Source organism: Oncorhynchus mykiss, chromosome Y (genome assembly GCF_013265735.2).
Source record: "Oncorhynchus mykiss isolate Arlee chromosome Y, USDA_OmykA_1.1, whole genome shotgun sequence".
In the NCBI taxonomy this organism is placed as follows: domain Eukaryota; kingdom Metazoa; phylum Chordata; class Actinopteri; order Salmoniformes; family Salmonidae; genus Oncorhynchus; species Oncorhynchus mykiss.
The window spans coordinates 10,166,574-10,180,725 of NC_048593.1; the positions used below are offsets into that span (position 1 = coordinate 10,166,574).

The 14,152-nt window shown below is 44.1% G+C and overlaps 1 protein-coding gene across 1 annotated transcript in view; it reads left to right on the forward strand.

Annotated features, from left to right (window-relative positions):
* The window catches only part of LOC110509604 (fibrinogen C domain containing 1), a 245,602-nt gene that overhangs the window by 102,407 nt on the left and 129,043 nt on the right, over window positions 1-14,152 (forward strand). The window contains exon 5 of the mRNA XM_021590592.2: window positions 2,954-3,090. Within this exon, the coding sequence (XP_021446267.1) occupies window positions 2,954-3,090 (137 nt within the window). The remainder of the gene's footprint in view (window positions 1-2,953; window positions 3,091-14,152) is intronic.

Below are 14,152 nucleotides of genomic sequence, written 5' to 3' on the forward strand. Positions count from 1 at the left end.
GAGTCGTGGTTGAACGACGACAATATTAACATACAGCTTGCTGGTTATATGATGTACTGGAAGGATAGAACAGCGGTGTCTGGTAAGACAAGTGGTGCCGGACTATGTATTTTTGTAAATAACAGCTGGTGCACGATACCTGTGGTCTTGAGCTATTGCTCGCCTGAGGTACAGTATTTCATGATAAAGTGTAAACCACACTACCTACCGAGAGAGTTTTCATCTGTATTCTTCGTAGCTGTTTACATACCACCACAGTCAGAGGCTGGCACTAAGACAGCATTGAATGAGCTTTATTCTGCCATAAGCAAACAAGAAAATGCTCACCCAGAGGCGGCGCTCCTAGTAGCCGGGGACTTTAATGCAGAGAAACTTAAATTCATTTTACCAAATTTCTATCAGCATGTTAAATGTGCGGAAAAATAACTCTGGACCACCTATACTCCACACAGAGATGCATACAAAGCTCTCCCTCCCCCTCCATTTGGCAAATCTGACCATAATTCTATCCCTCTGATTCCTGCTTATTAGCTCAAATTAAAGCAGGAAGCACCAGTGACTAGATCCATAAAAAGGTGGTCAGATGAAGGAGATGGTAAGCTACAGGACTGTTTTTCTAGCACAGACTGGAAAATGTTCCGGGATTCCTCCGATGACATTGAGGAGTACACCACATCAGTCATTTGTTTCATCAATTAGTGCATCGATGACGTCGTCCCCACAGTGACTGTACGTACATACCCCAACCAGAAGCCATGGATTACAGGCAGCATCCGCACTGAGCTAGAGCTGCCACTTTCAAGGAGCGGGACTCTAATCCAGAAGCTTATAAGAAGTCCCGCTATGCCCTCCGACGAACCATCAAACAGGCAAAGCTTCAAGTTGGCTCTGACGCGCGTCGGATGTGGCAGGGCTTGCAACGTACTACGGGCTACAAAGGGAAGCACAGCTGAGAGCTGCCCAGTGACACAAGCCTACCAGGCGTGCTAAACTACTACTATGCTCACTTCGAGGCAAATAACACTGAAACATGCATGAGAGCACTAGCTCTTCCGGAAGCCAGATCCTCCGCAGCCGATGTGAGATAGACCTTTAAACAGGTCAACATTCATAAGGCCGCAGTGCCAGACGGATTACCAGGACGTGTACTGCGAGCATGCGCTGACCAACTGGCAAGTGTCTTCACTGACATTTTCAACCTCTCCCTGTCGAGTCTGTAATACAAACATGTTTTAAGCAGACCACCATAGTGCCCGTGCCCAAGAACACTAAGGTAACCAGCCTAAATGACTAGCGACCCGTATCACTCACATGTCTAGCCATGAAGAGCTTTGAAAGGCTGGTCATGGCTCACATCAACACCATCATCCCAGAAACCCTACCCCACTCTAATTTGCATATCGCCTCAACAGATCCACAGAAGATGCAATCTCTATTGCACTCCACAATGACCTTTCCCACCTGGACAAAAGTAACCTATGTGAGAATGCTATTCTTTGAATACAGCCCAGCGTTCAACACCATAGTTCCCTCAAAGATCATCAATAAGCAATGGACCCTGGGACTAAACACCTCCCTCTGCAACTGAACCCTGGACTTCCTGATGGGCCGCCCCCAGGTGGTAAGGGTAGGTAACAACACATCCGCAACGCTGATCCTCAACACAGGGGCCCCTCAGATGTGCGTGCTCAGTCCCCTCCTGCACTTCCTGTTGACTCATGACTGCACGCCCAGGCATGACTCCAATGACACAACAGTGGTAGGCCTGATCACCGACAACGACGAGACAGCCTATAGCGAGGAGGTGCGAGACCTGTCCGTGTGGTGCCAGGACAACAACCTCTCCCTCAACATGGTCAAGACAAAGGAGATGATTGTGGACTACAGGCAAAACAGAACCAAGCACCCCCCCTTCTTTATTTAATCACTTTAATAAAAATAAAATAAAAATATTATTTCACCTTTATTTATTTAACCAGGTAGGCTAGTTGAGAACAAGTTCTCATGTGCAACTGCGACTTGGCCAAGATAAAGCAAAGCAGTTTGACACATACAACAACACAGAGTTACACTTGGAATAAACAAACATACAGTCAATAATACAGTAGAAAAATCTATATACAGCATGTGCAAATGAGGTAGGATTAGAGAGGAAAGGCAATAGTGGCGCCATGGTGGCGAAGTAATTACAATATAGCAATTAAACACTGGAATGGTAGAATGTGCAGAATATGAATGTGCAAGTAGAGATACTGAGGTGCAAAGGAGCAAGATTAATAAAAAAATACAGTATGTGGATGAGGTAGATTGAATGGGCTATTTACAGATGGGCTATGTACAGGTGCAGTGATCTGTGAGCTGTTCTGACAGCTGGTGCTTAAAGTTAGTGAGGGAGGTAAGAGTCTCCAGCTATAGTAATTTTTGCATTTCGTTCCAGTCATTGGCAGCAGAGAACTGGAAGGAGAGGCGGCCGGAGGAAGAATTGGCTTTGTGGGTGACCAGTGAGATATACCTGCTAATGACTCTAGCTACATGTACATACTACCTCAGCTAACCGGTGCCCCCGCACATTGACTCTGTATCGGTACCCCCCTGTATGTAGTCTCGCTTTTGTTATTTTACTGCTGCTCTTTAATTCCTTATTCTATATCTGTATTTTTTAAACTGCATTGTTGGTTAGGGTCTCGTAAGTAAGCATTTCACTGTTGTATTTGGCGCATGTGACTAAGAAAATTTGATTTGATATGCCCACAGTATAAGGCTATAAGAAGTCTAGTCGAATGTTCTCTTCATCTCTCTTTGTGTGCTCTTACGTAATGTTTTAGCCACTTGTTTTACTGTCCAGCTAGAATTCCAACTGATAGATTGTTGGTTATCTTTGTCTCTTTGTCTTTTTCTCTTTCCTTCTGCATCTCTCTTCTCTCTGTCTGTCTCTCTTTCTCCCTCTCTCTAGGCTCTCGTCCTCGTGACTGTGGCGATCTGTATGCTAACGGGCAGAGGGAGGATGGCATCTACTCTGTGTTTCCCACTCACTACCCCTCCGGCTTCCAGGTCTACTGTGACATGACCACGGACGGAGGGGGCTGGACGGTGAGTCATACTGTACACACACACACACGCTCGCTCAAGAAAACCACACACACATTCAGAGGCACACACGTAAAGGCACACACACACAGAATCAGAGGCACACACACACGAGCACACACACACACACACGCGCTCAAGAAAACCACACACACATTCAGAGGCACACACGTAAAGGCACACACACAGAATCAGAGGCACACACGCACGAGCACACACACACACACACACATGCTCAAGAAAACCACACACACATTCAGAGGCACACTCATAGAGGGCACACACACACACACACACACACACACACACACAGAAGAACACATATAGGGAAGAACACACACTCACATGAAATACACACTCATGAGTGGAACGGTCTGCATTAGAATGAAACACAGCCATTTACAGTGCCTTGCGAAAGTATTCGGCCCCCTTGAACTTTGCGACCTTTTGCCACATTTCAGGCTTCAAAAATAAAGATATAAAACTGTATTTTTTTGTGAAGAATCAACAACAAGTGGGACACAATCATGAAGTGGAACAACCTTTATTGGATATTTCAAACTTTTTTAACAAATCAAAAACTGAAAAATTGGGCGTGCAAAATTATTCAGCCCCCTTAAGTTAATACTTTGTAGCGCCACCTTTTGCTGCGATTACAGCTGTAAGTCGCTTGGGGTATGTCTCTATCAGTTTTGCACATCGAGAGACTGCAATTTTTTCCCATTCCTCCTTGCAAAACAGCTCGAGCTCAGTGAGGTTGGATGGCGAGCATTTGTGAACAGCAGTTTTCAGTTCTTTCCACAGATTCTCGATTGGATTCAGGTCTGGACTTTGACTTGGTCTAACACCTGGATATGTTTATTTTTGAACCATTCCATTGTAGATTTTGCTTTATGTTTTGGATCATTGTCTTTTTGGAAGACAAATCTCCGTCCCAGTCTCTGGTCTTTTGCAGACTCCATCAGGTTTTCTTCCAGAATGGTCCTGTATTTGGCTCCATCCATCTCCCCATCAATTTTAACCATCTTCCCTGTCCCTGTTGAAGAAAAGCAGGCCCAAACCATGATGCTGCCACCACCATGTTTGACAGTGGGGATGGTGTGTTCAGCTGTGTTGCTTTTACGCCAAACATAACGTTTTGCATTGTTGCCAAAAAGTTCAATTTTGGTTTCATCTGACCAGAGCACCTTCTTCCACATGTTTGGTGTGTCTCCCAGGTGGCTTGTGGCAAACTTTAAACGACACTTTTTATGGATATCTTTAAGAAATGGCTTTCTTCTTGCCACTCTTCCATAAAGGCCAGATTTGTGCAATATACGACTGATTGTTGTCCTATGGACAGAGTCTCCCACCTCAGCTGTAGATCTCTGCAGTTCATCCAGAGTGATCATGGGCCTCTTGGCTGCATCTCTGATCAGTCTTCTCCTTGTATGAGCTGAAAGTTTAGAGGGACGGCCAGGTCTTGGTAGATTTGCAGTGGTCTGATACTCCTTCCATTTCAATATTATCGCTTGCACAGTGCTCCTTGGGATGTTTAAAGCTTGGGAAATATTTTTGTATCCAAATCCGGCTTTAAACTTCTTCACAACAGTATCTCGGACCTGCCTGGTGTGTTCCTTGTTCTTCATGATGCTCTCTGCGCTTTTAACGGACCTCTGAGACTATCACAGTGCAGGTGCATTTATACGGAGACTTGATTACACACAGGTGGATTGTATTTGTCATCATTAGTCATTTAGGTCAACATTGGATCATTCAGAGATCCTCACTGAACTTCTGGAGAGAGTTTGCTGCACTGAAAGTAAAGGGGCTGAATAATTTTGCACGCCCAATTTTTCAGTTTTTGCTTTGTTAAAAAAGTTTGAAATATACAATAAATGTCGTTCCACTTCATGATTGTGTCCCACTTGTTGTTGATTATTCACAAAAAAATACAGTTTTATATCTTTATGTTTGAAGCCTGAAATGTGGCAAAAGGTCGCAAAGTTCAAGGGGGCCCAATACTTTCGCAAGGCACTGTATATCCTCAAGTACTCCAATAGTTTTCTTATTCATCCACAACAGACACAATCTCTCTCCCATCTCTCTCCTTCTTTGCACTTTTATTGGGTTGGTAATCAAAATGAAAACTCCCGAGCTAAAAGGTAATGAAATGCTTTTTATTACGATTACCTTTGGGTTTATTACAACTACCTTTAAATTGGTTTTTACTCTCACTTACAAACGATATCTGCCAAGCCACACTAAAATAAGAATCATTCAGTGTGGAATAATTTCTTAATTAAAACTGTAACATGCATTTCATTTCACCAATCTTTTGGATCTCCAGAGTACAAACATAGTTTTCTTCCACACTCCTCATGATTAAAATCCAGCACTGCAGACTTGTCTATGTAGAGAAACCAAAGTGGAAGAAATGCGCTGCTTGTTTAACTTTAGACCTGACACAGTGTGTAGAGCTGCAAAAAAACAAAACAAAAAAAAAAACCTGTGGAACATGATATGGAAAGGCTTCTAAGACAGTGCCTGAGAGCGCAGGCGAGGATAAACATGAGAGAGGGAGATACATAACTACTAGATATCCATCTACGTGTGAGAGGGAGAGGGAGAGAGAGAGAGAGACAGAGAGAGAGAGAGAGAAAGAAAGAAATGAGTATTCGAAGGAGAATGAAGTAATTGAACAGGGTGAAAGAGAGAGAGAGAGAGAGAGAGAGAGAGAGAGAGAGAGAGAATTGAATAGGGGGAGTGAGAGAATGAGAGCATCTATTAGGTAGATATGAGAAGGTGCGTATAGAGTAGTGGGGAGGTATTACACAGGCTGTGGGTCCTTGTGTCACAGAGTTATCTGTCCCCGCCAGACAATCTAGCGTGACAGCTACTCAGCACTTCACTCAGTAGTTTATGAATCAGATAGACATACTCAGCCGCAGATTTAAATGTACACCCCAATTTGCCACTGTGAGACTCTCAAAGACACATCGCTCTGCTTGTTGTGACACTAGAATGCTAAGTTGTTTATTTTCACTTGTCTTCCTGTGATAGGCTTTTGATAAGGTTCTGATATCCAAATACAGTAGGATATGATTAAGTTAGAATGGAATTGAATGTTTAGTTGTTTGTTGTCGAAAGGGAAGACACTTGTCTCCTATTCATATCCTGAGTGGCGCAGTCGTCTAAGGCGCGGCCGTCTAAGGCACCACATCTCAGTGGAGGAGAAATCTTCCCGGCTGTGATTGGGAGTCCTATAGGGCGGCATGCAATTTGCCAGGTTTTTGGCTGACGTAGGCTGTCATTGTAAATAAGAATTTGCTCTTATTTGACTGATTTGCCTCGTTAAAAAATATATATATAAGGATTTGATATCCAACTACAGTAGCAGAGGACAAAATGAAGTTTTAGGTTGTTTTTGTGTTTTGCGGAGTTGTTTGGTATTAAGCGATCACACACTCTTGTGTAGCTGGGTCTACGCAAGGGTGTTTTGTGAGATTGAATCTTTGGACAGCTGTCCCACATAGAGGATTAGAACGGCAGAGACAGTGAGGTGAACAAACACTGTCACAGAGCTAGTAGATCTAAACACACTTGGCTACCTCCCAAATGTACTACATCCCTATGGAGTGCACTTCTTTTGAGAAGGGCTACTAAGGCTCCGGTCAAAAGTGTTGCACTTCATAGAGAATAGGGTGCATTTTGGGACTCAATCACTGTCACAGAACTACTACATCTAAAAACGCTGTCACAGAAACACTAGATCTATATGGTTTTGGTAATGGGAGACATAAGCCGTGTTCATCTAGCTTTACTGTGTGTGTGTGCGTGTGTGTGTGTGTGTGTGTGTGTGTGTGTGTGTGTGTGCGTGCGTGCGTGTACTTTTTGTGTTCTCTTTTGTGTGTCCTGTTTATATTAGTGTATTGTATGTGTGTGTAGTTTACCCGGTTCAGTGTGTGTATGCAGTGTGTCAGTGTGCGGTGTAGTGACCATTTTTCTCTCTTGTTCTGAGCTGTAGTGGTCCTCAGGGAGATGAGAGTGGAGCTCTTATAAGGAACTAATAGTTTATCTGCTTTGTAAATCATCTGTAGCCTGCAGCGCTTTGGCTGTTCCTACACACTTACGACACACGCCGCACACCAACACACACACAAAAAAAAAAACTCACAAAGACACACGCATAAAAGACGAGATGATGACAGTTTAGGATATTTGTTGGCCGGCCCATTGTCCACCATCACAGAGAGACTGTGCTGTCTGAGTTAGTCCCTACACCGATAACCTTCTCAACTCTGCCAAGTTAATGACAGACACACGGTGTGTGTGCGTGCGTGCGTGTGCGTGTCACTGTCAGCGAGCGTGCCTTACACAAGCAAGGTCATAGCCTCCTGTGACAGAGTGCTTGACACAGCATGATGGAGTACAGCCAACCACCAGTCTGTATCTGGGTGTGTATCTTTCCATGTTGGTGTGTTTGTGCATGGGTGCGTGCGTGCGTGCGTCAGTCACTGTCAGCAAGTCTACCAAATGTATGCCTCTTTGCATGCTGTTCTTCGCATGAAACATTTAAAAATGAACTCATTCTAAATTTGCCTAATTGCTGATCTGGCAACCCACCTTAACAGACAGCATCTCATCTCCTGTCTGTCTCCCTGTCTATTCATAACGGTTAACACCTCCGGGTCATTAACAGCCCAGAGGTGTGATCCAACGAGAGTTAGGACTGTCTGTAACAGGTACAGAGAGACGTGGGCTTACATAAGGAATGAGCCGTATGCTGCCGCTCACTCAAACAGAGCAGCCCTACTGAGACTAAGACACACACAGAGAGGGGCTTAGGGAGGGAGGGAGGGAGAAGAAAGACATATCTTCAGAGAAAGAAGGTTGGGATCTCTAGAGAGAAAGTGACGGAGTAGAGAGAATGAAGTTCTAGAGGGCCCCCGCGGGAGGCTGTAGTCTACAGAGGTACAAAGGGAAGGGACGTGACGTGTAGGTGTTGAATCTACTACGGTATTGAAATTCTAGGTCCTTTTGAATCACACCTTCTAACCACGTTCCAGTATCCAGCACGGCTCAAAACATCAGTCTCCTCTGCACTACAAGAATGTTAGCACCCATGTCCTCCACGTAAGTCAGTTAAAATATGGCTTTCCTCCCCAGGGCTGCAGAAGCGCAGTGTTATGGTGACCTTTTCCACAGGGCTGGTTAGTGCTGGTGATTGAATAGGGCTCTCCGTCTGGTGATAAGGTCAGGCCAGTCTGCTGTGTGATAGTGCTGGGAGTAGAGAGTGGGAGAGGGAGCTTTGAAATGTGTCCCAAATTGCTGTGATCCCTACATAGTGCACTCCTTTTGATCCAGGCCCATAATGACTCTTGTCAAAAGTAGGGAATAGCGTGCCATTTAAAGTAATGCCACATTGTATCGGCCAACTACAGCAGATAGCCCTCCCTAGTGTTTAGTATTAGAGAGATTTTAGTACGAGAGGAGCCCTGTGTGTTCAGCCACAGCAGCCTTCTATCATTTTTGTGTTCACATCTTTATGCCCGCGTTTAAGTTCAGTGCAGAACACAGGAGATTGATGGTGTGTGTGTGTGTGTGTGTGTGTGTGTGTGTGTGTGTGTGTGTGTGTGTGTGTGTGTGTGTGTGTGTGTGTGTGTGTGTGTGTGTGTGTGTGTGTGTGTGTGTGTGTGTGTGTGTGCGTGCGTGCGTGCGTGCGTGCGTGCGTGCGTGCGTGTTTGTGTGCGTACTTCCTAGCATTACAGCTTTATGTAATAGACATTTGGGGATGATTTATAGCTGGGGGCTGTGATGGCCATTCCATTCTTCCAGTCGACCGACGACAAGGCCAAAAAATGTGAAAACAATGAACTTTTCCCCAGGATTTCCCACAAGAAAATAAACTATTGTCACATTCCACTGCAAGATTCACTATCAAAACCCTCAAACATCACAGCCAGCAAACACACTGCAGGGTATCCAGTGGAATATCTCACTCTTCACAACAAGGCTTCACCATTTACCTTATTTTTTTCTGTAATACAAACATACAGTATTTCCCAGGGTTGCACAGTTCCAAAGTATCTATCTGTGTGAAATATGTTGCCATGAATTTCAGACAGGTTTATCTATTATTTCTATGCTCGTGACATACTTGCTTCAGCCCTGGTTTCTCAGGAGGGAACATGACAGAGGAAAAGGGAATATTTTTGTCCTTCAAGGTTTGACACTTTTTTTTTTTACCTCATTACCATCTTTAGGCTCTCACTAAAAGAGAGAGAGAGAAAAGTATGAGAGAGCCGGGAGAGACCTTACATTTCAATTTAATTGAATTGAATAGAAGAGAAGGAGTGAGAGGTGAAAGAGGACTGCAGAGGAAAGAGAGAAAAGGAGAAACGGAGAGCGAGAGGGTTGAGCTGGTGAAGGGAATGTAGAAGGTTCTCTGGGGTAATTGCCGCAGTATTTCTCCTTTCTCTCATGCGACAGACCAGGGACACAGAGCGGGGCCTGTCTGTCTCACAACCTGTATGTTCGGAAAGATGGTGACGGATAAAAGACACTCCGTTAGACCAGGGGGAGAGAGGACCTGTCACATGTACAGTACCTCTCCCTGCTTCCCTTCTTCCCCCCCCCCCCCCCTCCCTCTCAGCTTCTCTCCCGTATTTGCTTTTTTTTACTGCTTGTCTGTCTCTCGCTGTCTTTCTGCCATTTCTCTCCTTCTGTTTCCCTCTCACTGTACCTCACACTGCCCTGATTGGTTCTCGCAACCCTGCTTGGTCCTTCTCTTTCACTCTCTCACGTCTTATTCCTGCATTCCTACCCTCTGTCCACATTTATTTTGCTGTCTTCATGTCCTTCCCCTCCATCTCCCCCCACCTCACTCTCTTTCCATCCATCTCCCTCTCTCTTTGGTGTTCTCTGTGTGAAGTGTGCAGCGTAAGGGGTGGAGGACATTAGACAGAGTGATGTGTATAGGGACAGACGTGTATCAGTCAGGAAATGGTGCCCACGGCCGGCCCGCTCAATAGGCAGAGTGCAGCATTTTCTGAGCTAAACTGACCAAGACGCACCTCCAACAACAACACGTAAGACTTCACATAATTCTTCCCAAAAACAAGGACAACTTCTGTCAACCATTGGCATATGGGCTTTTTAGGTGAGCGCTGATGATAAGCAGTTCCCACTTTGTCAAAGGTGCAAAATATTTTGCTTTGCTGCTGGAGAGACCCATCGATGCAGCGTTCCGTCCCAAAAATAATCGAACATAAACGATGTAGCAGATATAGGATATGGTAGAAAGAGTATGTGGCCTTTTCTGTAGCCTACAGGGTGGAGATACAACGTATGTCAATGTAATGAGAAAGACTAAATGTAAGCTAAATGGTACCCAATCAAATAAAATGTTAACAAACAACGGGACAACGGGACAAATGGACAATATGGAACGGGCAATCGCAACTGTTGGCCAGGAGTTTCACCCGATTGTCACGATCGGCGGTTTCAAGTTTGTATCCGTATCGTTTTTGACAAGCCGATCGTAGTGAAAATAATATTTTTGGTCTCGCCTAGAGCAGCAGAAGGGCAAGGACTGGCCCTGACGGTGCCTTGTTCACATTCAGCTACATCTGTGTTTTACTGGTTATAGCCTAGAATATCAAGTACTGCCATTGGAATGGATTAGGTCTTAGCGTAGTATACGTGATGATTATTATTATTTTATTTTGCTCAAAGGAGGAGACTAAAAACGGACGCTGTCTTAATAATGGATGGGATCAGATCTATCAGAGTGCCGCATTATCGAAAATATGCTTTTATCAAAAAGCACCGCCTATCACTCTAAAATATTAAATTCTGCTAAGAACTGAAATGTGGAAAAAGTTTGAGATTCAATGTGTGATTGTGTGCAGTTTTGTAGCACTCTCTATTTGGAGTCAGAGTGCATTCGGAACCACTTGCGTTCTCGTCAATAATACATACCCAGTTAGTTTATTGGTTTTGAAAAAAGATGGTTTCGGATGTAAGTCTGTCTGTTTCTGTGGGACGGAGGAAAAGTAAAGATCTCATTCTGTAATCGGTCTTATATGTTGTTGTTTTTTTTTGTTTTTTTTTAACAAAATGGCTGTACCGAGCTAATGTACAGTTTATTTCCATGCTAAATATTCTTACTTTCTATACATCCATAACCTCTTATGAAAGCCCTGCTGTGAAAATCAGGTATATGGGTAGTTTTCGACTGTTTGTTTGGGTGCTTGTGTTGCACCTTGCAGAAGTCCTGTGTTGCACCTTGCAGAAGTCCTGTGTTGCACCTTGCAGAAGTCCTGTGTTGCACCTTGCAGCAGTCCTGTGTTGCACCTTGCAGCAGTCCTGTGTTGCACCTTGCAGAAGTCCTGTGTTGCACCTTGCAGAAGTCCTGTGTTGCACCTTGCAGAAGTCCTGTGTTGCACCTTGCAGCAGTCCTGTGTTGCACCTTGCAGAAGTCCTGTGTTGCACCTTGCAGCAGTCCTGTGTTGCACTTTGCAGCAGTCCTGTGTTGCACCTTGCAGAAGTCCTGTGTTGCACCTTGCAGAAGTACTGTGTTGCACCTTGCAGAAGTCCTGTGTGGCACCTTGCAGAAGTACTCTGTTGCACCTTGCAGAAGTCCTGTGTTGCACCTTGCAGCAGTCCTGTGTTGCACCTTGCAGAAGTCCTGTGTTGCACCTTGCAGCAGTCCTGTGTTGCACTATGCAGCAGTCCTGTGTTGCACCTTGCAGAAGTACTGTGTTGCACCTTGCAGAAGTCCTGTGTTGCACCTTGCAGAAGTCCTGTGTTGCACCTTGCAGAAGTCCTGTGTGGCACCTTGCAGAAGTCCTGTGTTGCACCTTGCAGAAGTCCTGTGTTGCACCTTGCAGAAGTCCTGTATACACAGTATTATAGCGATGTCTGGCAGAGGCACAGAGACCTAATGGTGTTTTGCATTATCCCCGCCTGTTTGTTGTTTCACTCTGATATGTACCTGTTGCGGGCAGACAGGTAGATGGGGGAGGAACAGCAACTTGCAAAAAGAGAAAGAATGAGGAACAAGACAGGGCATAAAATATGATTAATCAAATTTTAAGGGGAGTTGAAAATGGGGATGGAGGTCAGATGAAGGCTCGTCTGCTTATCCCTTCCCGTATGGAAAAAACACGTGATCTCATGTGATCTCACGTGAAATAAATATGACACCATGGGGATGCAAAATTTCAACAAATCTACCATGACACTGCACATGTAAAAACAATTCAGCACATGTGAAAACCCAGGTGTGAAACCCAGGTGTCTTTGAAAGGCATAATTGACATTCATTAAATTTAAACAGTCAGGCAGGTTTTGGTTTTTTTTCCGGGTTTGTTCCAAGGACGTTTTCAGGACGTTGTGGCATGGTCCCCTGGAGGTTTTGTCTAGTTGCCGTGAAAATATGGTAAATCTACAACTAGTCACTGTATTTTTACAGCTAAATTACGGTGTTAATGTTAGGACTGGATGCTGCTTACTTGGGGATCAATATTAAATACAAATACTTGGGGCTCTGCCTCACTTGGGATTTGAACACATAATATCTTTATTTCTAGCTACCTTAATAATTTACTGCTGCGCCACCAGGTATGTGGACCTAATGAACGTTGGCAAGAATACATTTCTGCACTTTGCCTAAAGTTGCAGTAGAAAATAAAGTAAATATATACAACAACTTGAAGGTATTATTTCCATGTGCTGCTGTATTCTGAATTCAGTTAGTGTAAATTATTGTGTACTGTGACAACGCTTGGGACTCAACCTTAAATGGAGATTTGAACTTCTAACATCTTGGTCCCTTTAAAAAAATAAAATGTATTGCTCCAGTGCAACTTCACCACCAGATCGTTAAGCGTGAAAGAGACCCAGCCAAATGATCACCAAGGTAAAAACTAAAAGTGCTCAAGACACTTTACGTAGAGTATACAATAACTATTTGAAAATTTGAGCATGCATCCTTTTGGTTGGGAGCGCCACCAGGTACCTATTCATTACAAACAAAATGCATATTCAATTATGGCTAAGGTACAGTGTTCTTAACGGTGGTACAACAAGGTCAAAGGTACACTTCACTGGTACACATATGAACTCGCATGGTACAGTGCAGTACCTTTTTGGGGTAATGGGATATTTTTCCACACAATATTTTTTAAATATAAATTACAATCATCACTGCACTTTTACAGGTGGGGGCAATGTACTATTTGTGGGCTCATTAGCATGTTTTGGGGTGTGGTCAACTGCCTGTGTATTTGTGCCAGCCGTCAGTGGAAGTAATGTAGCCATTTAAGTGTTTGATGGTCATGCCACGGCAAGTGGAGGACTTTCTTTAACACTGACCTTTTTTTTTGTTGGTACACTGAGAAACAATACTGTATTGTAACTGTATTCTTATTGTTGAGGGTGTGTGAATGTTCTTGCCAACAAATACCTGTTGAGACATTCAAGCAAACCAGACCAAGTGTTGCAAGGTCCAATCCCGAGAGCATTTATGCACACTTAGGGCGTGGTCCTATCAGGTCCATGTTAGCGGACACCTGCATAGAGGTTGTTTTTGGTGGTGTCGGAGGTGGCGTTGCGTTAGAGCTGTCAAATCTACAAGCTTCTCCCGGCATAATACCTGAAGCGGAAATTGCAAATGGCTGCGCGTGCTGCATTAAGAGAAATCCCATGCAGCCTTGTTTGCAGGTTGGAACACTGGAATGCTATATGTAATCTAAACATTGATAAGAATGATGTAAAGCCTTCATTATTTTCTTTCTTGATTTGACATTTCAGGTCATTGTTTCTATACAGGATTTGAGGTACGCTGATCTTTCTGTGGTGCCAGAAAGTCTGTAGCATTCGTCTCAAAATCCCTTCCCTATAATACATCACTGCACTTAGCAAAAGAGTGTGATCTGCAGTGCTATTTTTTTCATCAATTATTCTGACTCTTCTCCAAAGGAAGTTAGTGGCACCTTAATTGGAGAGGACGGGCTCGTGGCAATGGCTGGAGCGAAATCAGTGGAATGGTATCAAATACAACCAAACACGTGGCTTCCAT